At 49.7% G+C, this 27833-nt stretch overlaps 1 protein-coding gene across 1 annotated transcript; it reads left to right on the top strand.

The window, feature by feature from the left end:
* Positions 1-7: 7 nt before the first annotated feature.
* Positions 8-27163, top strand: galnt16 (UDP-N-acetyl-alpha-D-galactosamine:polypeptide N-acetylgalactosaminyltransferase 16). The gene is made up of 15 exons (XM_030356867.1): positions 8-445; positions 4730-4911; positions 7444-7542; positions 7871-7938; positions 9415-9480; positions 10654-10775; positions 12942-13029; positions 14396-14480; positions 15309-15412; positions 15794-15920; positions 16262-16354; positions 18062-18145; positions 19542-19668; positions 22305-22421; positions 26078-27163. Exons 1-15 carry the CDS (start codon positions 239-241, stop codon positions 26219-26221), a joined length of 1713 nt encoding a protein of 570 aa, XP_030212727.1. The 5' UTR covers positions 8-238; the 3' UTR covers positions 26222-27163.
* The last annotated feature ends 670 nt before the right edge of the window (positions 27164-27833 follow it).

Here is a 27833-nt window from a genome sequence, read left to right as displayed (position 1 = left end):
GGGGGGAGGAGGAGGAGGAGGAGGTGGATCGGCGCTAGGACCGCGCGGTGCAGTGCGCAGATCCCAGCAGCGGCAGCAGCAGCAGCAGGCTGTTCGTGGAGCGGCTGGCGGTGCTGCGGTTCATCACCAGCAAGGCACCGGCCGCAGCTCAACTCCCCCCCTCTCCCAGCTTTGTGTCCTCGGCAGGCGAACCTGAACCCGTCGGGCTCGTGGCCGGAGCCCGCCATATGGGCTCAGGATGCGCCGGATACGGGCCAACGCCATCGCGATTCTGACCGTCGCGTGGATCCTGGGAACGTTTTATTATCTGTGGCAGGACAACAAGCCGCAGACCTCCCCGTCCTCCGCGTCGCAGCCCCGCGCCGCGGGAGCGCGGATCCACGGGCAGAAGGGGTCCTCCGGCCGGCTGGAGATCCACCGCGAGGACCGGACCATCCCGCTGATCGTGAGTGACGGGCGGTTACGGAGCGCGTGCTGAGTGTGAATCGCGTTGATGGAAAGTGTGTGTGTGTGTGTGTGTGTGTGTGTGTGTGTGTGTGTGTGTGTGTGTGTGTGTGTGTGTGTGTGTGTGTGTGTGTGTGTGTGTGTGTGTGTGTGTGTGTGTGTGTTTGCGTGCGCGGAGATACGCGCACGTGCGTGCGTGTGTGCTCGCAGATACGCGCGTGTGTGTGTATGCGTTTGTGTTTGTGTGTGTGTGCGTCGTCGGTGACAGTGGCGTTCTGCAGGGGAGTGTGTGTTGCATGTTGATGTGTGTTATGAGGGCGCGAGGGGGATGTGATCTAAAAGCAGCTGCCATGCGATACGTTTTTTTCTTTTCTGGGCCCTCGTCGGTAGCGACAAAAATATGTCACTTGGAAAAAAAACATATTTATATTAAAATTTTATAAACACTCGCAAGAACGCCGCTTGTTAATTTCTCCATAGTTATTTATCAATTCTCTCAGCGACGTCCCTCTCCCGGAGCACGAGATCCCGACGATAAGAGGCTTTGCTTAAGTCCAGCGCGGCGCGCGGACGCCGCTGAGTTTCCTTTGATCAACCCGCGGTCCCTCATTTCGAGCGCCGAAACCTTTATCACGCGCTCAGCTCGACGGATCAGAGGAACAGAACCAGAACGCGCGCGTGGAACCGTTGACTGTTATCAACACGCGGGCAGACGTCGTTGTCCTCGAGACCGAAGGTCCTTGAAAGAGCGTCATTACAGGCCGGTAATAACAGCCGGGGCAACCCAGGGGGGGCGAAGCGCCCTGCCCCGCGAGACAAGAGAGCGACGAGGCGTCTGGGAAACAGGTGTGATTTTACTAACAAATGAAACACGCCGCCGAGTCCTCCCAGGCCACGCGGCCCCTCGGGATGTGGGTCATGTGAGTTGTTTAAGAACGAGGAAAGGCGCAGAGCATGACGGGAGGTCGTGGGCCGACCGACGGGTGCGTGTCTGTCACCTGTAGCCGAGCAGATGTTCCTGTGCGCCGCGACGGGTCAGGACCGGGCCTTTAAGTGTGTAGTAGATCTCCACTCAGAGTCTGACCCAGGCGGCTGGTTTACCATGATGCTTCTTCTGCTTCACTTTCTGTGTCTCTCTTACTGTCTCTCTCTCTCTCTCTCTGTCTCTCTCTTTCTGTGTCTCTCTTTCTGTGTCTCTTTATTTCTGTGTCTCCCTTTCTGTGTTTCTTTCGCTCCATCTTTTCTTCTTTCATTCCTTTAGTTTTTCTTCCTATCCCTGGTTATATTTGTTCCATCTTCTCTTCCTTTCCCTCCACTTCTCCCTCTCTCTTCCTCTCACACCGTCTTCACTCCCTCCCTCCCTCCCTCCCTCCCTCCCTCCCTCCCTCCCTCCATCTCCTCCTCTCCCCCCCTCTGTCTCCGCAGCCTGGCTGACTGATTCACCAGCCTGCCTCCGCCGGCTCTGTGTGATGACTGTTGTCAGGCGGCGCGCGTCCACCTGTCGTTCACATCTGCCGTCCTGCGCAATGTCTTCCATTGAGTTTCCATGACTCCACGCAGCGCAACATCTGCCTGACGCCTCGGGAGCTAGCGTAGCATGCTACTTAGCGTCCAACAGGGCTAGCTAGCCCATTAGCTGGAAGGGGGTGGGGCGCCATTGTTGACACCAACTGTTACGGCGGACTGCTCGTCTCCTGGAGCACAGTACCCAGTACAGAGCACCCAGTACAGAGTACCCAGTACATAGTACCCAGTACATAGTACCCAGTCCACAGTACAGAGTACACAGTACCAGTTCACTGGCCATTACACAGTACCCAGTACACAGTACCCAGTACACAGTACCCAGTACACAGTACCCAGTACACAGTACCCAGTACATAGTACCCAGTCCACAGTACAGAGTACACAGTACCAGTTCACTGGCCATTACACAGTACCCAGTCCACAGTACCCCGTACAGTATAGTACACAGCGCCCTGCAGTACACAGTACACAGTACACAATACAGAGTACACACTACCAGTACTCAGTTCACAGAACACAGTACCCCGTATACAGTAACCACTACACAGCGCCCAGTACACAGTACACAATACAGAGTACACAGTACATAGCACCAAGTACCCAGAACACAGTATCCAGGACCCAGTACACAGTACTCAGGATCCAGTACCCAGTACCCACACAGTACTTAGTACCCGACACAACATACACATGGACAGCTGTAGCATTTCAACCATGTCATATTAATGAAGCCACGGTACACATCTGGTGAACATGATTAACTTGTGTTACTGGAAACAGGGCCTATCTCTGCCTGGCCAGACTTCCCTGTCAACTAGTAAGTGTACACCTTGCGGGGGGGGGGGGGGGGGGGGGGGGGGGAGAGAAGGGAGAGAGACTGAAAACTGCGGTCACCAACCAGTCACATACTTGCAGGTGGATACTCCTGGGGTTGCTAAGCAACTGTCATCTGGCAGTTGTAACCCAGACTAGCTGGCCGGTTGAAGTTGAAACCAGCCTAGCAGTGAGCTGAAATGATGATCAGTTTAGACTTATGTTGTTTAACGGCCTGTACTGGGTGATCAGTCTTGTCACACCTGGTGGTAAAGTAGGGAACCTTTAAACGACTACATTTCAGTAGAGATAAACACTTAATTGTCCCCAAAAAGGCAATCCTGGAACAAAAAAGGACAGTGCAAATAAACAAGAATATTGATTATTTGTATTGCTATTAACGATTAATACATAACTATATTATTGGTCATTCAATATTGACGACTCGGTAGGCCCAGGTTGTTGCTTCAGGAACCATTTAATGTTTGTCGAGTGACGACCTTCTATACCATGTGTACAGTGAGTTTCAATTCATGAAGTTGACACGACCAAACCTTCCCTGTGAAAGTAGGCTAATCCCCTGCAGTTAAACCACAACACACGGGTTATTAGCTAGCTAATGTTTCCATAGAGATTTACTGGATGGTTACGGATTAACAGAAATGTCTGTGCTGGGTTCCCGTTTTCTCTCTTTCCTTCTTTTTTCTTTTTGATATACCTGTATTTATTATTCCTCATAGCCAGACAGGTAGGCAAGCAGACAGACAGGCTGACAGACAAGTGCAAAAAATAAATAAATCTAGAAGCCGCATTAATCACGTGATGTTTTTTTAAGGACTACTTAAAGTGTCTAAATCGCCACGTATACGTTTTCTTATCCATATTTGTATTTATATTAATACATTAATCACAATAAAATATCAACAAGCTTCATATAAACATAGCATGGCGTAGTTAAGCAAGGTATAGCATTGCTTGGCAAGTGACCGTTGTAGCTTAGCACTGCACATCATGACTTGGCTCGGCTTAGCATTGGCCAAACACGATTTAGCTCCCCATGTGAAGTCATGGAGGGCCAGATGTTGCAGATCAGTATGTGTGGGTCACGCCCGTCCACCGTGACCGAGTAATGGAGGGTACACATGCTGCCTTCACAGCACAGCTTATCGAGATGTTTCAATTAACTTTATTAATACAATCATGGAAACATTTTTGAATAACAGCAATTGGAGAATATATGTTTAAAAATGTGATTTAAAAGAAGGGGCTTTTTTATGAATTACAATTAACATATAATTTAACGAATCATGCATGCAATATAAAAAAACAGTATGAAATACACTATGAAGACTGATGGCGTATATAAGACTATCTTAATCTACTTTAGTTTTTTTTGAGGGATGTAAAAATAAGGTTCTTGTCTCAGCTGAATGAATTATGAACCTGGCCTTTTCGTTAACTCAATTGGCAAAACATCAATGATAACCTCTCCGCCTTTATTGGAATGAATGCGTTCTTCTATGAGAGAAGAAGTCGTGACCCCCCCTGTAAAATACCACCAGACAATGATTCGTTTGGTTTGTCTTCCTTCATAAAGTCAAACAAACTCGAAGGCTTTGCTTTGGTCGTTCTTCAGTGCCGTCCTTCATGATGTTTTCAATGATGTTGATCAAACTGCGGTACTCAGATGAGCTATTTTGGACCGCTTCGCTGGCGACAGTGCAACATTGTGTGTGTGTGTGTGTGTGTGTGTGTGTGTGTGTGTGTGTGTGTGTGTGTGTGTGTGTGTGTGTGTGTGTGTGTGTGTGTGTGTGTGTGTGTGTGTGTGTGTGTGAGCATTTCTATGTGCATTCGTAAAAAAGATGAGGCGAGTAAGCCATAAAGAGGGGCAACATGTTATAAAATGAATGTCCGTCCGTCCGTCCCTCCCCCTCCCCTCCACCAGGTGACCCACCCCCCGCGGGCGGAACAGCAGTTGCAGCTGATGGGGGGCTTCGAAGAGAAGGCGTACCTGGCGGGGAAGCAGATGAAGCCGGGTGAGGACCCCTACCGAGAACACGCCTTCAACCTGCAGGAGAGCAACCGGCTGGGCAGCGAGAGGGCTATCAGAGACACCCGGCACTACAGGTGAGGAATCAATTATAGACACTACAGGTGAGACACCTGACACTACAGGTGAGGGAATCAATTAGAGAAACTACAGGTGAGGAATCAATTAGAGACACTACAGGTGAGACACCTGACACTACAGGTGAGGGAATCAATTAGAGAAACTACAGGTGAGGAATCAATTAGAGACGCCACAGGTGAGGAATCAATTAGAGACACTACAGGTGAAACACCTGACACTACAGGTGAGTGAATCAATTGAAGAAACTACAGGTGAGGAATCAATTAGAGACACTACAGGTGAGGAATCAATTAGAGACACTACAGGTGAAACACCTGACACTACAGGTGAGGAATCAATTAGAGACGCCACAGGTGAGGAATCAATTAGAGACACTACAGGTGAAACACCTGACACTACAGGTGAGTGAATCAATTAGAGAAACTACAGGTGAGGAATCAATTAGAGACGCCACAGGTGAGGAATCAATTAGAGACACTACAGGTGAGACACCTGACACTACAGGTGAGGGAATCATTTAGAGAAACTACAGGTGAGGAATCAATTAGAGACGCCACAGGTGAGGAATCAATTAGAGACACTACAGGTGAGACACCTGACACTACAGGTGAGGGAATCAATTAGAGAAACTACAGGTGAGGAATCAATTAGAGACGCCACAGGTGAGGAATCAATTAGAGACACTACAGGTGAGACACCTGACACTACAGGTGAGGGAATCATTTAGAGAAACTACAGGTGAGGAATCAATTAGAGACGCAACAGGTGAGGAATCAATTAGAGACACTACAGGTGAGACACCTGACACTACAGGTTGTGGCTGTGGTGTCTCTAATCAATTAGAGACACCACAGGTGAGGAATCAATTAGAGACGCTACAGTTGAGGAATCAATTAGAGAGGACCATCAGAGACACCCAACACTACAGGTGAGGAATCAATTAGAGACACTACAGGTGAGGAATCAATTAGAGGGACTACAGGTGAGAGAATCAATTAGAGACACTACAGGTGAGGAATCAATTAGATACACTACAGGTGAGAAACCAGACACTACAGCTGAGATAATCTATTAGAGACACGACAGGTTAGACACCCGACACTACAGGTGAGATAATCAATTAGAGACACTACAGGTGAGAGAATCAATTAGAGACACTACAGGTGAAAGAATCAATTAGAGACACTACAGTTGAGAGAATCAATTAGAGACACTACAGGTGAGAGAATCAATTAGAGACACTACAGGTGACACACAAGACCCATCAGAGACAGACGTTACAGGTGAGCTACAGCTGAGATATCAGATATCATGGGTGATATATCAGATATCACAGGTAATAAACCAGACATTACAGGTGAGAGGGGATCAATTATATGACGCGCATTACAGGGGAGAGGGAACCAATCATAGACAGGACATTAGAGCGAAGGGTCAGGCCAGTTCTCATGGAGATCAACCCTGACACCAGGCTGACCCCGGGGCTCTGGATGATCTCCATAAGAAGATCAAGGCTCTAAACCGGGCCAGACCTGTGGGGCTCAGGCCCCAGACTGGTGACGGATTTACATGCAGGCCGTGGGCGTACTGCATGGATATGGTGACCTCTGAGGCCTCTCAGAGCCCTGGGTGGTCCTGGGTGGAGGTAGCCTGGCTGTTGCCAGACCAAGCTCAATCGTAGGTTGCACATTGGTCTGGGGAGACTGCTATAATTTATTTCAGCACAAGAGGCGTGATCAACGGGCCTAGTTAAAATGACTCTGTACGCAATTGGCTGCCTGCCGTCGCTTCCCTGTCGTGATTGTGTTAAACCAGCCAATAGCACGCCAGGGGGTAAGCCTGCTTGGTGATTGGCTCCCGCAAAAAATCGATCGGAAGCAGAAATAAATGTATTGCTCTTCCCCAGACCCTTCTGCAGGGCGAACTCAAATCGCCGGCAGAAAGAGCGGGGTTACCCAGTCTAGAGTGGAGGGGTCAGGTGGGAAGACGGTCTAAATAAAGACAATGCACCACCTAGATGTAGATACAAGTGGTCTGTCGTCGAGCCCCATGGCGTTAATTCTGCCAGGCACACAATATACGTCGGCTTTCGTTTTGTCAATCTCCAGCACCCGTCCTCAATCCCTCACATCCCCTGACAGACGCTTGTTGATCTGTTGATCGCTCCACTACTTGTGGAACACTGGAGACCTTCATATAATTAGGAGAACATCCTGAGTCCTTCATATAAGAAGGAGAACATCTGGAGACCTTCATATAAGAAGGAGAACATCCTGAGTCCTTCATATAAGAAGGAGAACATCCTGAGTCCTTCATATAAGAAGGAGAACATCCTGAGTCCTTCATATAAGAAGGAGAACATCCTGAGTCCTTCATATAAGAAGGAGAACATCCTGAGTCCTTCATATAAGTAGGAGAACATCTGGAGACCAGCGTTGGTGGAAGGTTCTGGGCGTTCTCGATCCCCTGTGGGTGGTTCCTGGGTGAGGAACCTTGACAGGTTCTCATGGCCTCTCTCTGGTCCTCAGGTGTGCCTCTGTGAACTACGACGCGGACCTGCCGCCCACCAGCGTGATCATCACCTTCCACAATGAGGCCCGCTCCACCCTACTGAGGACCATCAAGAGGTGGGCCCACGCACGCACGCGCGAGCGCACGCACGCGCGAGCGCACGCACGCACGCACACGGACGCACGCAGTCGCATGCACGTGCACACACACAGACAGATTCACACACGCACACGCGCACACGCATGCACACACACGCATGTGCGCACATACAAACATACACACACACACACACACACAAACACACGTTACTCTCTTCAGTCTTTTGTTCCATATTTACAATGGATCAAAACAAAAACAAACATATCTTTCCCTCTCTGTCCCCATTTCTCTTAATATATTCCTTTCTCTCTTGCTCTGTCTCCCTCCATCTCTCTTTATCTCCAGTGTGCTGATGAGAAGTCCAGCTTCATTGGTGCAGGAGATCATCCTGATAGACGACTTCAGCTCAGATCGTGAGTCCCTGAGTTTAATACAAGCTTAATCTGTGTATTTATATTATGTGTTCACACACTCTCACTCTTGCTAAGCCTGATGGTCCCCGTCTGTCTGGAGTTTGATTTGTGACTTTGCGCTCTCCCTGTTTGTGTGTGTCTGTGTGTGTGTGTTATGTGCGTGTGTGTGTATTTTAATCAATAGCTGTTGAACTTTGAACCCATGAAATAAACTCCCCCAATCAGCCGGACCAGCTGTCCTCTAAGGAGCGTTACTAATGCAGTAGTACACTGATAGTCTCTCTCTCTCTCTCTCTCTCTCTCTCTCTCTCTCTCTCTCTCTCTCTCTCTCTCTCTCTCTCTCTCTCTCTCTCTCTCTCTCTCTCTCTCTCTCTCTCTCTCTCTCTCTCTCTCTCTCTCTCTCTCTCATATAGTGTCTCCGTCTGTCTCCATTCACGCATACATACGGCTTTATTAGCAGGACATGTTGACAATATGTGTTTAAATCAATCACTACATTGATTAAATAACCATCATAAATACCTCAATGGCTCTCTCTCTGACTCGCTCTTTCTCTCTCCATTGCTCCTTTTATTCTGGCTCCTCGCATCTCTCTGGCTCTCACACTCTCACACACACACTCACACGCATGAACGCAAACACACACACACACACACACACACACACACACACACACACACACACACACACACACACACACACACACACACACACACACACACACACACACACACATACGCATTATTAATCAACTGATGGTCTATGTACACTGTCTGCTTCCTCCCGAAGGATTATGACATTGTTATATCACACACCCACAAATGTGTGTGTGCCTGTGAACCGGTGTATTTGTGTGTGTGTGTGTGTGGGCTGTGCGTGCGTGCGTGTGTGTGTTTATACAGTCTGTCTCTGTCTGACCCGTGTTTCTCTCTGCGGGTCGGATGGGAAAAGGCTGCGCTGTTGGTTTGCTTACAGAACAGAGCCCTTATTGTCCAATCAGATGTTTCCTTGTGTTTGAACATCCAGAGGATACTAAAGTGTCCTTCCTGCTTGGCGTTTAGGTTTAATATTTGATTTGCAGGACTGTACATGAGCACTGATGCAATGTGACCATAAGACACGGCTCATTAACCTTAGTGGTGTGTGTGTGTGTGTGTGTGTGTGTGTGTGTGCGTGTGCATGTGCGCATGAGGAGAACAAGGAGGAGAAGTGAGAGGACATTTTTTCTGGGTTAGATTCAACAATAACAATTCCAATCCTCCTCTCCTCTCTTTCTTTCTTTGCTCTCCTCTCTTTCTCTCCTCTCTTTCTCTCCTCTCCTCTCTCCTCTCCTCCTCTCCTCTCCTCCTCCCCTCGCCTCCTCCTATCCTCTCTTTCTCTCCTCTCCTCCTCTCCTCTCCTCCTCCCCTCTCTCCTCCTCTCCTCCTCCCCTCTCTCCTCCTCTCCTCTCCTCTCCTCCTCCCCTCTCTCCTCCAGCTGAAGACTGCCAGCTGCTCTCTCAGATCCAGAAAGTTCACTGCCTCAGGAACGGCAGAAGAGAGGGTGAGTTTGTGTGAGTGTGTGTGTGTGTGTGTGTGTGTGTGTGTGTGTGTGCGTGTGTGTTTGGGTAGATGAGAGTCTAGCTGTAATACGTAAAAGGAAAGCTTAACTGTACTTAATCATGCAAAGCATAATTAAGTATGATTACCTTAATATTAAACCCTTTTTAATAACCTTTAACTGAGGCACATTAAGAGCAATGCATTTCAGGTGCGTGTCACATTCTGTTTAATTAGCTTGTTGATCAGATTCTAGCGTGTATGAGTGATGCTGAATGAAGCAGCGTTCAGTAAACACAGTAGGGCACCCGCTCAGACTCAGGACCGTGATGTGCTCATCACATGATGTCCTCATCACATGATGTCCTCATCACATGATGAAACCACATTCCACCTCTCTACTCTGAGGCCGGGGCTGCAGGTCTGAACGTAGTCCTGCACTTTATTGGTGCAAACATGATGCTGCAATGTCACAAACACTGTGCCACGCGTTCACACACTCACTCACACATCCACTCACACACTCACTCACTCATTCACTCAAACTCTCGCTCACGCACTCACTCACACATTCGCTCACACACTCTCTCCCACATTCCCTCACACCCTCACTCTCACGTTCGCTCACACACTCACTCACACACTCCACACTCCCACACTCACTCACACACATTCACACATTCACTCGCTCACACATTCGTACACAAATAACACACATAATGTATCATAAGAATCTATAAACTCTTCTGCCTCTGGACACAGTTTAACATGCATCCCAACAACGTGTTTCACCACGGAGGACATTATGTTTACGGCGGTGGGAGTTAACTGTAGCGTCTCCCTGGAGTCGTAGTGGGAGACGTTCCAGAAGCCGTCGGCGAGGATGTGTCGGAGCATGTTGAGTCAGAGAGGACAACAGGTGTTGACGACGCGTCAGACAGGGTTAACAGTCTGTAATCTCTCACCAAACCACTCTTAAACCCTCTGAAACTGGTTATTTAAAATGACGCCACTCTTCCAAGTCAAGCTACACCACAACACGCACCGCAACACAACACAAAACAAGGCAAGACACAACACATCAAGACATAGCAGAAAACACCAAAATAAGGGGGAAGGACCTGATAATTATTCATTATAATAACTGTTATAATATAGATGATGCGTTCCCCCCCAGGTCTGATCCGGTCCCGGGTGCGGGGGGCCAACGCGGCATCGGCGCCTGTCCTCACCTTCCTGGACAGCCACTGTGAGGTGAACGCCGACTGGCTGCAGCCCATGATCCAGAGGGTCAAGGAGGTACGCTCACTTCTTGTTGGTCAGGGGTTGGTCCTGGGGACAGGTCTCTCTCTCTCTCTCTCTCTCTCTCTCTCTCTCTCTCTCTCTCTGACCTGGTGCTCGGCATCCGTTTAAATTTATTTTCCCCTCGTCTCTGAAGGACAAATTTACTATTTCTCAACACAGATGTAAATTAAAATGCTTCCATGTTTATTGTCATACTACATGGGACGACAGTAAACGTGGGACGATAGTCCTAACCTTGACCGACCACTGGTAAAAAGACGATTATTTGTAAGCAATAATTTACAATAAAAGATAGCAAATACTTCTCTCTCCATGTTGAGTTTTAAATATGCTGCTTTTTCATAAAAAAAAAAGAGCTACGATTGTAGATCAAAATCAAATACCTCAAACGAAACTTCCAAAGCACAAATCAAACCAAATGAAACGCACGTACTAGCCAGAAGAGAAGCCAGACTCTGAAGCGCATATGGGGTCTGTCTGACTCACTATTGACTGACATCCTGGCTGGGAACTCAGACCTCCTCATCACCATCACCACCTTATCACACTTCAACCTCCTCTAGACCTCCCCCCCCCCCCCCATCATGACTAACTCCACTCCACACTCTCTGAACTCCAGGGCTGATTATGGTTCCACGTAGTCGACGCAGCGCAAGAACCACGCAGACGCTGAGAGAGAGAGAGAGAGAGAGAGAGAGAGAGAGAGAGAGAGAGAGAGAGAGAGAGAGAGAGAGAGAGAGAGAGAGAGAGAGAGAGAGAGAGAGAGAGAGAGAGAGAGAGAGAGAGAGAGAGAGAGAGAGAGAGAGAGAGAGAGAGAGAGATGAAAGGCTAGACGGGACAGTGTGAGATGGAACGATTAGCAGAGAGAAAGAAGTGATGAGAGGGGAGAGGTAGAGAGAGGGAGAAAAGAGAGCGACAGAGACATTGAGAGGGGGAGGAAAAAGGAGAGAGACATGGTGAGAGTAGAAGGGGGAGTTAAAGAGAGAGAGAGAGAGAGATGGAGCAGGTCAGGTCATGTGATCAGGACGGGTTCCAGGCTAGAGGAACAACAGCCGAGGAGAGACAAGCTTCCTGGACACGAGCATGCCTTTATTTGACAGTTGACAGTGTTTATGGGCCTAAGAGGACACATAAACCTGCTGAGGGAGAGGGAGAGAGAGAGAGAGAGAGGGAGAGGGAGAGAGCGAGAGCAAGTGTCTTTCGTACACTGCACACATTCTATTCTTGTCTGTTCTACAGAGGAATCGGCGCATGTTGGACCAAAGGCTTTCACATTAAAAGCCTTGTAATCACGCTCACACTTCCACATTAAAAGCGTCGTAAAGATCTATGGAAAGAATCATTTCCCAAAGTGCTCCCTGACATCCCTCTCAGATTCCTGTTTGACGCACACAATAACACACACACACACACACACACACACACACACACACACACACACACACACACACACACACACACACACACACACACACACACAGTAATAGGAGCGGAGTTCAACATGGGTTCAGATCCCTGAGTAAAGAGGCACTAATTGAGAACAGTCGTTGGCACTAACCTGACAAAGCAAATGTATATGCACACACACACACACACACACACACACACACACATGCTCAGAAACACACACACATGCTAAGGAACACACACACACACACACACACACACACACACACACACACACACACACACACACACACACAGTTGCCTGCTTTGTCCTCATTGTGGTCGGGTTGCAGGTAGTTGATGATCACACAGGGTGCAGGCGTGTCTCGTCAAGGTCTTATCAGATACATACACACACGCACACACACACACACACACCTGCACTACTTGAACCCCAGCATAGTACGCTCACTGCAGTGTGCTATTCTTGGGAGGGGTTTTTCTCAGCCGTTCTAAAACAACCAGCTGTTTTTCTCTTCGTGTAACGTTGAAGAAGCAACAATATGGAGGCTTGGAATGCGCGTGACATCATGTGAAACCTGCCAATGATTTGAATGAAAGTGACTTCTTTTAATTAGGATTTTTTTTTGGGTCAATGCAGATTAATACTTTTATTGCAGAATAATATTTGCAGAAAAACACACATATCCTGTCTGACCACTTCCGCCCTTCGACCTGACCTGTGACCTCTGACCTCTAACCCCCCCCCCCCAGGACCACACCCGGGTTGTGAGCCCCATCATCGACGTCATCAGCCTCGATAACTTCGCCTACCTGGCCGCCTCGGCCGACCTGCGAGGAGGTCAGTGTGCACACACACACACACACACACACACACACACACACAGACGTGCATGCACACACAAAGATACACAGAAGCACACGGACACACATGGACACCCACACACGCACGCAAACACACTCGTACACACACGCACATGCACACACGCATTTCAACACAAATGCACGCTCGCTCAAACGTGTGCACAAAGACACCAGCGCTCAAACACACATGCACCGACGCAATCACGCACACACGCACACACAGATGCACACGCACGCGCACAAACACGGCCCAAGACGGATGCTGTTGCTATGGAACCTATCTCTCAGGATACTCGTGAAGTTCAACAGGAAGTCCTCCACAGAGCTCTGGAGAGACTGAATAGAAACTGGAGAACCTTCTGAAGCTGTGGTTCCACGAGGGTTTGAGCCATTAGCCCCACGCAGCAGAGACATCCACACAGTGTGACGGCTGGGTGAGCAGCAGGAGATAAAGAGCTCAATAGCACGACTCAGGAGGCGGAAAGAGGGTAGAAAGAATTGTCTTTACTAAAGGATTGTGCGGTACACGGGAAACCAGTAGATCAGGCAAACAATCCGGCAGGGAGGAGGCAAAGAGGTAGTCGGGAGTCACCAGGCAGGAATCAGGAATCAGGAAACCATCGCTCAGAAAATGCTAGGACACGATACAGAGAACAGAGACGAACTGGCACAGAGGAAGGGACACGCGTTGACTGAATACACTAGGAGGGGAATGTTGATGAGGGACAGGTGAAACCAATTAATGTCAGCGAGGACAATCAGGGACACATAAGGACAGGGAGTGAAAACAATCAACCAAGGGGGGGGGGGGGAATGTGAGACACAAGATGAGGGGGACTGAGGAGAGCTTGTATCTGGACTGAATAGCCGTGGTCGTCTGTAGCTGTGGTGACATCAGTCAGCGCTGGTGAGCTGGGGGAGCCGGTGACATGATGAATCCATTGGCCACCGCTGGCTGATGTGGTGGGGAACGGCCCAGACATCCTCCTAAGACTGGTTTCTGTTGTGTGAAGCCCCTCTTGTTCACCACTCTCAATGCATCCTCTCTTCTCTCTCTCTCTCTCTCTCTCTCTCTCTCTCTCTCTCTCTCTCTCTCGTTCTCTGTCTCTGTCTCTTCCTGTGTCTCTGTCTCTGCCTATGTCTCTCTCTCTGTTACTCTTCCTGTGTCTCTCTCTCTCCGTCTCTCTCTGTCTCACTCTGTGTCGCGCTCTCTCTCTCTCTCTCTCTCTCCCTCCCTCTCGCTCTCGCTCTCCCTCTGTCTCTCTCTCTGTCTCTCTCTCTCTCTCTCTGTCTCTCTCTCTCTCTGTCTCTCTCTCTCTCTTACCCCCCCTCTCTCTCCCCAGGTTTCGACTGGAGCCTCCACTTTAAATGGGAGCAGATCCCCATCGAGCAGAAGATGGCGAGGAGCGACCCGACACTGCCAATCAGGTCGCTGGGTTCTTCCGCCCCTCCTCACTGGTCGTTAAAGTCTCTCTCCTGGCACTCGCTCGCCCGTCGTTACCGAGAGGCGCAGATTACAAACAATAAATAAAGACAAACAGAGAATATATAAATATGTATATAGGAATATAATATGTCTGTATAGTAAGAGCAGTAGAAATATCGATATATAAACCGTCAACAGCAGGATGATAAATGACATGCTGGTTGGGATAGAAACTTGGCCTGGCTCCTTTGGGCGGCATGTGGCCCAGCAGGTAGAGCGGGTCGGCTGGTAACCGGAAGGTTGCTAGTTCGATCCCCGGCTCCTCCTAGCCGAGTGTCGAGGTGCCCCAGAGCAAGAAACCTCACGCTACCTGCTCCCAAAAAGCTGTCTGTCACCTTACGTGGCTGACACCCCCGTCGGTGTGTCCATGTGTGCGTGAACGGATGAACGTTAGACAATATTGGAAAGCGCTTTGAGTGGCCACTGGTTAGGAAGGCGCTGTATAAATGCAGCCCATGTGCCTTTTCTTTGTTCTCAAAGTATTTGAATGCCTTTATGGATGCACCGCTGGGTTGAAGGTGAGCGGGACTGACGTGTAGCCTGGGACCGCAGGTCAGAACAGAACCTGGGTCTCTCTCTGCATCATGTCCTGCCATGAGCTTTTCTGAGAGGGATTCCCGTACGTGTAGCCCGAATCACAAGCATGCTACGACGCTTGTTAGCTTTACGTTTTAGAAGATGCACTTTTCTCACCACTGCACCCCCACCCTTTTGCGGTTCTACACCTCGTGGTGACGGAGGCGTGTTCTGCTCTGTCTCCCGGCCCTCAGGACCCCAGTCATCGCCGGGGGGATCTTCGTCATGGAGAAGAACTGGTTCAACCATCTGGGGCAGTACGACACCCACATGGACATCTGGGGCGGGGAGAACTTCGGTGAGCTCTCCTCCATATCCTCCTCCTCCTCCACCTCCACCTCCACCCCCTCCTCCTCCTCCTCCTCCTCCACCTCCACCCCCTCCTCCTCCTCCTCCTCCTCCTCCACCTCCTCCTCCTTCATAGATCATATCCTGATTCACGGTCTTTATGTCACGACTTATAGTTGATATCCCCCTTTAACCGTTTAAAGACCTTATCTAATCTATTAGCGGTAATTAAAGTCCATAGCTCTAGTTTGCCGTCCATCGTCATGGTTCAGTTCCATGACTCCCAGTCTCAATGTAGACTGGGAGTCATGGTTTAGTCCCATGACTCCCAGTCTACAGGAAGCCTCTCCATGGAGCTGACGTCTGGGTTGGTGGTGTTCCCCGTCCCCAGAGCTCTCCTTCCGGGTGTGGATGTGCGGGGGCAGCCTGGAGATCCTGCCCTGCAGCAGGGTGGGCCACGTCTTCAGGAAGAGGCACCCCTACGACTTCCCCGAGGGCAACGCCCTCACCTACATCAAGTGAGCTCACAGAGCGCCGCGGGGGCTAGACGGCACGGCCACGCCCTGTCTGTCTGTCTGTCTGTCTGTCTGTCTGTCTGTCTGTCTGTCTGTCTGTCTGTCTGTCTGCCACTGACCTGTCTGTCTGTCTGTCTGTCTGTCTGTCTGTCTGTCTGTCTGTCTGTCTGTCTGTCTGTCTGTCTGCCACTGACCTGTCTGTCTGTCTGTCTGTCTGTCTGTCTGTCTGTCTGTCTGTCTCTCTGTCTGTCTGTGTCTACCTGCCACTGACCTGTCTGTCTGTCTGTCTGTCTGCCTGTCTGTCTGTCTGTCTGTCTGTCACTGACCTGTCTGTCTGTCTGCAGGAACACGCGGCGTGCGGCGGAGGTCTGGATGGACGAGTACAAGCAGTACTACTACTCAGCCCGGCCCTCCGCCCAGGGCAAGGCCTACGGCAGGTGAGCCCCCCCCGGGACCCCGGCCCCTAGCCCCCCCCCCCCCCCCCCCCCGCCCCCCCCCTCCCCCGGCCCCTAAAGAAATCAGTGGAGGTATCTAGTCATGTGGTATCCCTAGTGACAGACATTAGGACACCCTAATGTACTGTAATGTAATTGAATCCGGAACATAGCTGCTACCCTGTGCCCCTTTACTTTGTATAGTACGGTATTATAGGGTCTGGGAGCAGGAACCGTAGTAATGGTATGAGGGCTTGTTCATCAGAAGGCATCATTTGCTGTTGTACAAGCCCGGTCGTGTAACAGGAAGACACAGTGCTGGATCTCCTCTGAGGGTTCTCTCCGCCAGCCACACCCGAATATAATACACTTCATCTACACATTAGCTCATTTTCTTACTCTCGCTCTCCCACGCATGTGAACTACTTCAGAGTCGACGTCTCAAACGATGGCCAGACGCTGAGAGCCGTTGTTGGCCCTGACCGTCAACCCAGGGCGTGTTCAGAGCTATCGGTTCAGGCTGGTGTATGTTGCTCTGTGTGACACGGGATCCTGCAGTATCAGGTTGCTTGGTGAACCCCATGGACTACAGGAGAAGGTTTTGGGGGAAGGTCCTTCTCCCATCACCAGCTCCAACCCTGGAAGACTTTCTCTGGGTTGATTCATAAGACTGGGTCAGATGGTTGTCAGAGAGCCAAGTCCTACAGGATTTAAAACATTCCTGGAGTTATACTTTTGGCCGTGTCTGCTTTCTGATGTAAATCATAAATCCATCATCCGTGTCAACAACAAAAAGCTATTGTTTGGTTTTATTGTGCCCATACTAAAATGTGGTCAGGATCATAAAATTAGATGTGCGATTCTGTTTTGTGTTTCGTCCTGTTCTTCCGTCTTCGGCTCTGTTTTTATTTATTCTTGTATATATATATTTATCTAGCGTGGTGTAATCATGTGTACTATATTAGAGTGCACATCTGAGCTATATTTGAGTACACATCCAGTGTTTGGTTGGTTTCCATGCACTACTCGTTATGCAGTGTGAGATGCGCCATGTCGATAAAGTTTGATTGACAGATTGAGAGATTACACATGTGAACGGAGATCTAGAATGATACATGAATGACACATCCGAGCACTGATGTCTCTAGACAAGGAACAAAGTACCTACGTTCCCTTTATCCGTGGTTCTCAAATAGTTTTACTTGTGTACTCCCTCAAAGATATTGTTTCTGCCAAGTACCCCTCTCACCAACGCAAAACACTTTGAGGGAGGAGAAAGAATTCACTGATCTTTGATGATCAGGTTCACAATGCCGTCGCTTTGACGCTGTCGTGAACCTGTTTTGGTACTGTGTTGGGTTTACGTCGGGTTTAGGTAAGCGGACCAATCACAGCCCTTGCTGCTTCATTGCCTCAATGCAAGGTTATAATTTGTGGGAGGCGCACGTCAGGCACTTGCGGTGGACGCAAGAGGGGTCTTAATGGGCCCGCAAACCCCCTTGCGTTACGTCGACGTTCAACCATAACTAAGCCAGACTTTAGTGTCTCTGCATCCTAATGTAACGGCAGCTCTCTCGCGCCTCGCTGCTACGGGGGCTCGAACCGGCGACCCCAGGATCGGAGGGCAAGTGTACTGACTGCTCAGCCGACACCCGGGAGGCCCCCCCTGTCCCTCCGCTCCCCTTACACTTCTCCTCTCCTCTCTCCCAGCATCGCGGAGCGCACGGCACTGAGGAGGAAGCTCAACTGTAAGCCGTTCCGCTGGTACATGGAGAACGTCTACCCAGAGCTCAGGTGGGCGCACGCACGCACACAGGTGCACGCACACAGGTGCACGCACAAGCACAAAAACACACGCACGCGCACAATCAAACACATGCACACACGTGCACGCACGCGCACACATATATAAGCACACACACAGACACACGCACACACACACACACACACACACACACACACACACACACACACACACACACACACGTGCGCAGGTGCACGCATGCGCACACATACATGCGCAAGCACACACACACGCACACGCACACAAACACACCAGATTCACGCACACATAGACAGACTTACTCACACACCCTCAACATCTGCTCATAATATCTTGTTCCAGTGAACATGTACAGAAAATCTCCCCTAGAAACCCTTTTTCCCAGGGAGGGTTGGGGCGGGGGGGGTCAGTGGGGGGGGGGGGGGGGGGGCGGTGGGGGGGGGGGGGGGGATACGGACCCTGATGTGACGCCATGCTGACCTCCATCAGAAGCTGGAGGAGGTGTTGAGTTCCGGGCGGCCTGTCACCCTAACGAGGCCGGCGTGTGTGGGATCAGACGTGTGTGTGTGTGTGTGTGTGTGTGACGCGTTCTTTAGGGTGATTAGTGTGTGTCTGTTTCCCAGGCTAAGCCCTGCCTGTATCAACACACATAATAGAAATCATCTGTACGGGTTTCTGTAGCTTGTGTGTGTGGGTGTGTGTGTGTGGGTGTGGGCGTGTGTGTGTGTGTGTGTGTGTGTGTGTGTGTGTGTGTGTGTGTGTGTGTGTGTGTGTGTGTGTGTGTGTGTGTGTGTGTGTGTGTGTGTGTGTGTGTGTGTGTGTGTGTGTGTGTGGCCGCTGCTGCTGCTGTTATCGTGGCAGTATGTTGTGTTGCTTGGCAACACTAACGGAATCCTCCAGATACAGATGATGAGGGGGGACTGATGGGAAGACTCAGAAAGTGATGAAGAGAAACAAGAAGACAGATATAGAGAGAGAGAGAGAGAGAGAGAGAGAGAGAGAGAGAGAGAGAGAGAGAGAGAGAGAGAGAGAGAGAGAGAGAGATGAAAGGCTAGACAGGACAGTGTGAGATGGAACAATTAGCAGATATGGAGAGAGAAAGAAGTGATGAGAGGGAGAGAGAGAGGAGAGGTAGAGAGAGGGAGGAAAGAGAGTGAGACAGAGACATTGAGAGGGGGAGGAAATAGGAGAGAGACATGGTGAGAGTAGAAGGGGGAGTTAAAGAGAGAGAGAGTGGGAGTGAGTGAGAGGGAGAGGGGAGGAGAGAGAGAGAGAGAGGGGGAGGCAGAGCGAGATACAGGCGCTGAAAGACAAAGACAAAGGGAGATGATCCAGGGTTGGTCTGGGTCCATCTGCTCCACACGCTGGGTTCTGACACGCCCCGTTGTCCCGGTCTCGGTCCCTCAGGATCCCAGAGCAGGAGGCGGTCTCCAGCCTGCTGAAGCAGGGGGACCAGTGCCTGGAGACCCGCGGAGCCGACGACCTGGTCCTGGGCGAGTGCAGGGGCCACGGGGCCAACCGGCCCGCATCCCAGGTACCCAGCCCCCCCCCCCCCCCCCCCCCCCCCCGGGCCCCCATACTGTAATCATTATGATTCATCATGTTTATGTAGAGCTCCTTTATTACAGTCTGTTTACCTCTCTCCCTCCCGCTCGCAATTACATTGTGTTCTACTTCCTCTCTCTCTCCCTCTCTCTCTATCTCTCTCTATCTCTCTCTCTCTCTCTCTCCCTACCCGCGCTCTCTCTCTCTCTCTCTCTCTCTCTCTCTCTCTCTCTCTCTCTCGCTCTCGCTCTCGCTCTCTTTCTCGCTCTCTCTCATCCCTCCTCTGTCTTTGTATCTGCCTGTCTCTGACTCCCTTATCCCCTCTATCTCTCACTCTCTCTCTCTCTCTCCTTTCGTTGTCCTTGCTTACTGTCTCTGAGAGAGAAAAGATGTTGTAAGCCATGGTTAACATCATCGTTAGATAATTACATGCAATAACTCATTGCATGAGCTTGCACTTATATTGCAATCAATTGCAACCGTCCATTCTCCAGGTTGTGATGTCAGGGGGATGTTTCAGTCACACCCCCAGCTCTACAGGATGTGATGTCACAGTGGTGTTTCAGTACAGCCCCGCCCCCCGGCCCTGCATTAAGACCTCGCCTCTGATCCTCCCAGAGCTAGTGTAGAGGTGTAGCAGTCAGCCCCGCCCCTCTGTTGTGACCAGGAGGCCAGTCGGTCAGGACCACCGAGTTCATGTTGAACACGTCCAGCTGGGACCTCTCTAGGAGGACCCTACCACACACACGCACACACGCACGCGTGCACACACACACACACACACACACACACACACACACACACACACACACACACACGGGCACACACACACGGGCACACACACACACACACACACACACACACGCACATGGGCACACAGACACACACACACACACACACACACACACACACACACACACACACACACACACACACACACACACACACACACACACACACACACACACACACACACACACACACACAGAGAGGAAGAGTTGTCCGAGGGGTGTGGAATGTAGACAGGCCACTAGATGTATCTCACAGACGTGTTGCCTCCCGGACCCGGCGGGGGCTCTGAGAGGCCTGTGCCCCGCACCCAGAGACGCTCCGGTTCACAGTGAGACTGAAGAGGATCCGTACGCAGACATGCAGTCGGTGTACATGTGTAGTTAACAGCGTCTTTATCCAGACAACACGTTGATGTTTGTGTTCAGGGAGACGAGGCGGTTCTGATTCAGGGGTTAAACCTGTGGCTCTCTGGTTGTTCTCCTGATTCAGCGGTTAAACCTGTGGCTCTCTGGTTGTTCTCCTGATTCAGGGGTTAAACCTGTGGCTCTCTGGTTGTTCTCCTGATTCAGGGGTTAAACCTGTGGTTCTCTGGTTGTTCGCCTGATTCAGGGGTTAAACCTGTGGCTCTCTGGTTGTTCTCCTGATTCAGCGGTTAAACCTGTGGTTCTCTGGTTGTTCGCCTGATTCAGGGGTTAAACCTGTGGTTCTCTGGTTGTTCTCCTGATTCAGGGGTTAAACCTGTGTTTCTCTGGTTGTTCTCCTGATTCAGCGGTTAAACCTGTGGCTCTCTTGTTGTTCTCCTGATTCAGGGGTTAAACCTGTGTTTCTCTGGTTGTTCTCCTGATTCAGGGGTTAAACCTGTGGCTCTCTGGTTGTTCTCCTGATTCAGGGGTTAAACCTGTGGTTCTCTGGTTGTTCTCCTGATTCAGCGGTTAAACCTGTGGCTCTCTGGTTGTTCTCCTGATTCAGGGGTTAAACCTGTGGCTCTCTGGTTGTTCTCCTGATTCAGGGGTTAAACCTGTGGCTCTCTGGTTGTTCTCCTGATTCAGGGGTTAAACCTGTGGCTCTCTGGTTGTTCTCCTGATTCAGGGGTTACACCTGTGGCTCTCTGGTTGTTCTCCTGATTCAGGGGTTAAACCTGTGGCTCTCTGGTTGTTCTCCTGATTCAACGGTTAAACCTGTGGCTCTCTGGTTGTTCTCCTGATTCAGGGGTTAAACCTGTGGCTCTCTGGTTGTTCTCCTGATTCAGGGGTTAAACCTGTGGCTCTCTGGTTGTTCTCCTGATTCAGGGGCTCTCTGGTTGTTCTCCTGATTCAGGGGTTAAACCCGTGGCTCTCTGGTTGTTCTCCTGATTCAGGGGTTAAACCTGTGGCTCTCTGGTTGTTCTCCTGATTCAGGGGTTAAACCTGTGGCTCTCTGGTTGTTCTCCTGATTCAGGGGTTAAACCTGTGGTTCTCTGGTTGTTTTCCTGATTCAGGGGTTAAACCTGTGGCTCTCTGGTTGTTCTCCTGATTCAGGGGTTAAACCTGTGGCTCTCTGGTTGTTCTCCTGATTCAGGGGTTAAACCTGTGGCTCTCTGGTTGTTCTCCTGATTCAGGGGTTAAACCTGTGGCTCTCTGGTTGTTCTCCTGATTCAGGGGTTAAACCGGTGGCTCTCTGGTTGTTCTCCTGATTCAGGGGTTAAACCTGTGGCTCTCTGGTTGTTCTCCTGATTCAGGGGTTAAACCTGTGGCTCTCTGGTTGTTCTCCTGATTCAGGGGTTAAACCTGTGGCTCTCTGGTTGTTCTCCTGATTCAGCGGTTAAACCTGTGGCTCTCTGGTTCTCCTCCGTAGAAGTGGGAGCTGGTGGAGCCATTCCTGAGGCAGCAGGACCTCTGCCTGGCAATCACTGCCTTCACCGCGGGGTCAAAGGTCAAGATGGAGCCCTGCAGTACCAAGGAACCCAAACAGGTAGAGGTCCTTGTTGGGATTCATTGATCTGTTTCTTATTTTGCAACTGAATAATCTGACCTTACTGCTGGATGAATGTAGTAGTAATATATCCATCTTTAGACGTACGTACAATTGAAACATAAAACTGATAGATTCAGGGCAGAATCAAACAGAAAGAGCATCAAATTGAGCTCACGATAGACTGAGTGTCCGACTCGGAGAAAGAGGTTATTATGGTCCGTCATACACCACTTCACCTCATTTACACATTTGATGAAAAAGATTTATAAGCCATCTTAACTGTTCCTGAAATCGGGCCCAGGGAGCCATTGATCATGTTGCTGGCGTTCCTCTCCTGCCCTTCAGAGCATGTGTGTGTGTGACGTGTGTGTGTGTGTGTGTGTGTGTGTGTGTGTGTGTGTTTCCTATTATATCTTACGCTGCACAGTCCGATTTGCATCACAAGGTTCTTTCCACTGGGCTACAAAGCCTTCACAACACAATCGCCCTGTTTGTTTAGGTCATCCGTTTGTCATCAAGCCTTTTCCCCCAGAAGGCTTGATGAACTAAACTGAATCTCCCGAGGACGATGAGAGGTTGACCCGGGAACCATGGGGAGAATCAATCCTCCCAGTAACAATCAGGCTGAATATTCCCAGAGACTGTGAGAGGGTGAATATCTCCTGAAACAACGAGAGGATGAATATTCCCAAATACACTCAGAGAGAAGAGAGAGACACTGAAACCTTCCCGAAAGCATAAAAAGGAGGACTATGTCCATAAAAGTGAGTGAATCTCTTCGCAATGAATGAGTAAGAGCACGGATCCCCCCCAGAAACAAACGAGAGTGCTGTCTCCCGCCGCCATGTGCTCTACACATGCCTCTCCACAGGATCCACTCTGATCACACGGCGCTGGTAAATAAATCAGTGGTTGAGAGAGGCTTCCATACCGCATCCCAGTGTGGTGTAGCCCCCAGTGGCTTTGTACGTGTGTGTGTGTGTGTGTGTGTGTGTGTGTGTGTGTGTGTGTGTGTGTGTGTGCGCTTAGTCTTTTTTAAAAAGGACAGTATAACCCGAGCTCTCAGGTGTGCTACTCCCCCCACTAGTGCACTAAGCGTAAAGACAAAACTCCTCATAGCGGCCGCAGGTTCGATTCCCGACTGCGGACCACCGCCCTCTCCCTTTCACCCCCCTTGCCTCTCCGTCCCCCCTCCATCTCCAAACCTCTTATCCGGGGTCGGGTCGCAGGGCAGCGGCTCCAGCATGGGGCCCCGGGCCTCCCTTTCCAGGGGCCACAACCTACTTTACTTTATTTACTTGACTACTTGAACTACATAATAACACATATATCGGGTTAACTATTTTAAACAAGAGCTCCCCCCTCCCCCCCCAGCTGGAGACCCCCCAGTCCCCTGACTCAAGGGCCGGGTGGTGACCGGGGGGCGGGGGGGGGGTTTGGTAACATAGACCATGTGTTGGGGGGGGTGGGAGTGTGTGGGAGCGCCTGGACTGTGGGGAGGAGGAGGGAGGATGAGAGAGGAGGACCCTAGAGTCTGGTCTGTGGGGAGGAGAGACCCTGGAGCCTGGTCCTGGGGGGGAGGGGGGGGCGGCCTGGCTCCCACATTGCTCTGACAGCTGCGGCCCCTCCCACTTGACACACCATCCATCCCCTCTGGTGAGGGGGCCGCTCCTGGAGTGCACACTGATAGTGTGTTCAGCCCCAGAGTCATACTCCAATGCAGGGGTAACCTGCAAAAAAAACTTGTTTTTTTGCTTCTGTCTGTTTCTGTTGACTGGTTCGTATACTATTTAGTAAAATGAATCACTGAAACACACACACACACACACACACACACACACACACACACACACACACACACACACACACACACACACACACACACACACACACACACACACACACACACACACACACACACACACACACACACACACACACACACGCATGTTTTGAGGACCATGATTAACTCTGTCTGAGGAACCTGGTTCCTCCGAGAAAACGTTCACAGAGCTGGTTGCGTCTGGTTTGCCCTCGTCTCCTCCTCCATCCCAGCGTTGAGCAACCCTGGGTCTAAGAACCTCGTCTTCCGCGCTAATCCTGCTCATTCCTCTCGGAATCTCGGCACTTCTGCGGCGTAATCCCGGCTCAGACGGAGGCGACGCCAAGGCCCTGAAACCTGAAAGGTTTATTAGCCTCATCGCTTCATCTCCCAGACTGAGCTCTTCACTTGTACTTTCAACAGAAACCAACTGCTTTCAACTCGACTAATAACATGAGATCAGGTGCGGCTAGCAGCGCTGTTCTGGGCTATCTAGTCGAATAAGCGCTTTGTGCTAATTACTGATAACGACGACAATGATGTAATTCATTAGGATTATTGCATTTGCGTTGAAATACGTTTTGCTGCTACTTACGTTATCAGGAAACATTATATTATTAAGTCGATGTCTGTCCCAAGCTACAGATATAACTATTACTCCGTACCTTTCAACATAAGAAAATAAATAATTACCATCAGCCAGGAGGAATTAATTAGCTATTAAGCGCATTTATGAAAGAAACAATTTTCTTTGTGTGTAAATCCCTGAAGATATGTATTTTCGTCATATATTCAGGTCCTAACCTAACTGGCTCTCCATATTCTCTATGACATCAATTCATATAAATAATATTCAATACTACCCTAGTCATATTTATTTTGTTATGGAGGAATGGGGCTCCTAGCCGGAAGGGTCCTGGGTTTGAAACCATACCTTTAGGCATCCCTGGGCAAAAGTCCCTAACCATCGACTGCTTCTTGATCGCAGGCATCTAAACTTGTTACTGTAAGTCTCTTAACGTAAACGAATTCACGAAAGGTCTAAAAAATTAAGAGTTTGGAATGAATCCTGCCTTGTGATAAAGGGGTGTCACTTTGACTTCGTCATTATGGGATCATTTGACTATTCGTTGTAGCTCTGGGGCCCCCTTGTGGTGGCCTGGAGGTCTGCTGGGTCTTTACGGGGAACAGCTGTAACTGCGGCGATATCTCTTCATGGATCTGTAAACCATTCACATGTAACTACCACTTCACCGTCCCATCAAACGTCTCCCTTTTAAGGGCTGTTCTGCTCCGCACTTTGGCTCCACAACCATGCAGGCCTCCTGCTTTCAACTCCAAATCACGCTCACAAAAAGCACAACAAGAAGTCTGCATCTAACGACTGTTTCTGTGATTGCTCTGATGTTTCTGGGACTCAGATCTTGGATCCAGCCAAATGAAAACCAACAGAACCATATCCGCCTGGGAGGTCCTTGTCCATAAAGATGGAGGTCTGGGTAGTCTCCAGGCTAGGGGGGGGGGGGGTTGAACCGTTCTCCCAGCAGAAAGGTTCTTGGTTTGAACCTCAATGTCCTCTTCCTCCCCTGTAGGCGTCATTGAGCCAGATTTATTCACCCATACTTTCTCTCCTGAGCGACACGTAACCCAAAATAACTCGCAAATGCGGGTGTGGCAGCAGAAAGTACGGGACACCTACTGTTATTAAAATAAAAACCAGTGAAAGAAAATAATAAACAGATAACACATCTATTGACACAGTGAGAGCAGTAAATACAAAGTGGTCGGTTAACTCAAAGGTCTTTCTTTCTCCCCCCCTCCCTCCCCCCAGCGGTGGCGTCCCAGGGGCACCGCGCTGCAGCACATGGTCAGCGGCCTCTGCCTGGACAGCCAGACCCCCGGCGGCCCCCCCGCCATCACCCAGTGTCGCCCCCAGGTGGCCAGCCAGTCCTGGGTGCCGCAGCTCATCACCTGAGCCAGGGGGCGGAGCATGTGGAGGAGAGGGGGGCGGAGCCAGGAGATGGAGACTGGGAGAGGAACCTGGCCCTGAAAACTAACTGGATAAAACTAGCTGGACGTTGCACCGTGGAGGCGTGGAAGGAGAGAGAGACGGTGAACTGGACAGGCGGGTACTGGGTACTTCCTGTCCCCCTGACAGGAAGTACCTAGTGAGTGGACCCTCGGACGAGAATGTTTTTTTTCTTTTTCTGTACACTTGCAGTGCTTCAGCCAATTAGGACGCTGTGGCTACTCTAGATATTCTCTTTACGCTTTCCACTGAAAACTCTTGCACATTCTCACTTTTTATTTTATTTTTTTCCGTCTCTTTAACCGTCCGTCACCTCTCTGTTCATCACGTCGCTTCAAAAATGGACCTTGTGGAGAATCCCGACATCAAACAAGCTTAAGTTACGTGTTGTGCTGGCACAGGTGTGGAGGTGTGTGCCCCTTTAATATGATGGCTTCGTCTTGTAGCCTAGCATCCGCAACTATGCTATCTCTAGCCTAGCATCCACAACTATGCTATCTCTAGCCTAGCATCCCCAACTATGCTAGCTTTAGCCTAGCACCAACAACCGTGCTAGCTTTAGCCTAGCATCCGCCAAAATGCTAGCTTTAGCCTAGCATGCGCATCATGCTAGCTTCAGCTAGAGGTATTTAAGAAGGACTCCACGACAGCTGAAACTTGAGCTTTTCGTTTTCTGTTTAATGCAGTCTTGAAACTACCATGCAAGGCGTTGTCAGGAGCATTCATTATTTATTGTTTTGCATGGTCAGACCTAAAGAATGTTTTCTTTACGCTTCCTCCTATGTTTCTCTAGTTTGATGTAAATAATTGGGCCGGATATCAGCTTGGTTTTGTGTGAAGTCCTCTATGTTGTTCGAAAAATAAAAAGGTGCGAGCACAGAAAAAGAAGTCTTGGTCTGATTTTCCAACTAAAATGTGAAATTGTGTGTTTGGGCAAGAAAATTGTTGTGGAGAATATTTAATGTGTTATTGTTCAGCCTTGCTTTCGAAATTGACTTTTTCTGAATAAGTATTTAGTCTTAAATGCTTTCGCTTCACAACCCTAAAACAAATTCGATGACGAGAGCGGAATCCATTATCCACTATTCGACACCCTTTCTGTTGCGTAGGATCCGAACAACGTTTTCTGTCAAATACCGTTTGGAGAAGCCAACTGATTGGTCCTGGCGCCCCCTGGCGTTTCTATAAGTCAACGCATGAAATAACGTGTGCAAGACTTTCTTCTGACAACATAAAGCAAATGTTGAATAATGTGAAATAATATTTACACCGGAAAATATATCAAGAAAACAGGCCGTTACGGAAAATGTATGTATATAAAATGCTTGGCCCTTTGAAAATGCATAATGTTGTTCATGTCCCCACAGTGGCCACTAGGGGGCGACTTAACACAACACGCCGCCAAGCGCCGTTTCTCAGCGATTTGTGGCGCTGACTTGACCTTGACAGGTTGATGAATTAATACTTGTTGTGGACGTAAGGAGAAGATGTTATAGATATCAACCCTAAAACAGGCTTGACAACTCTTGACGACTTCATTTCCTCCTGTATGTGGCCA

Source organism: Gadus morhua, chromosome 5 (assembly GCF_902167405.1).
Source record: "Gadus morhua chromosome 5, gadMor3.0, whole genome shotgun sequence".
NCBI classification, from domain to species: domain Eukaryota; kingdom Metazoa; phylum Chordata; class Actinopteri; order Gadiformes; family Gadidae; genus Gadus; species Gadus morhua.
This window is presented reverse-complemented; position numbering and strand designations above follow the sequence as displayed.

What these genes read in the sequence shown, in the direction of transcription:
- galnt16 (XM_030356867.1), top strand. Translation starts at nt 239, where the DNA reads ATGCGCCGGATACGGGCCAACGCCATCGCGATTCTGACCGTCGCGTGG. An exon ending in CTCGGCCGACCTGCGAGGAG is followed by an intron (nt 13,030 to 14,395) that starts GTCAGTGTGCAC and finishes CTCTCTCCCCAG; the next exon opens with GTTTCGACTGGAGCCTCCAC. An exon ending in GACCCGACACTGCCAATCAG is followed by an intron (nt 14,481 to 15,308) that starts GTCGCTGGGTTC and finishes CCCGGCCCTCAG; the next exon opens with GACCCCAGTCATCGCCGGGG.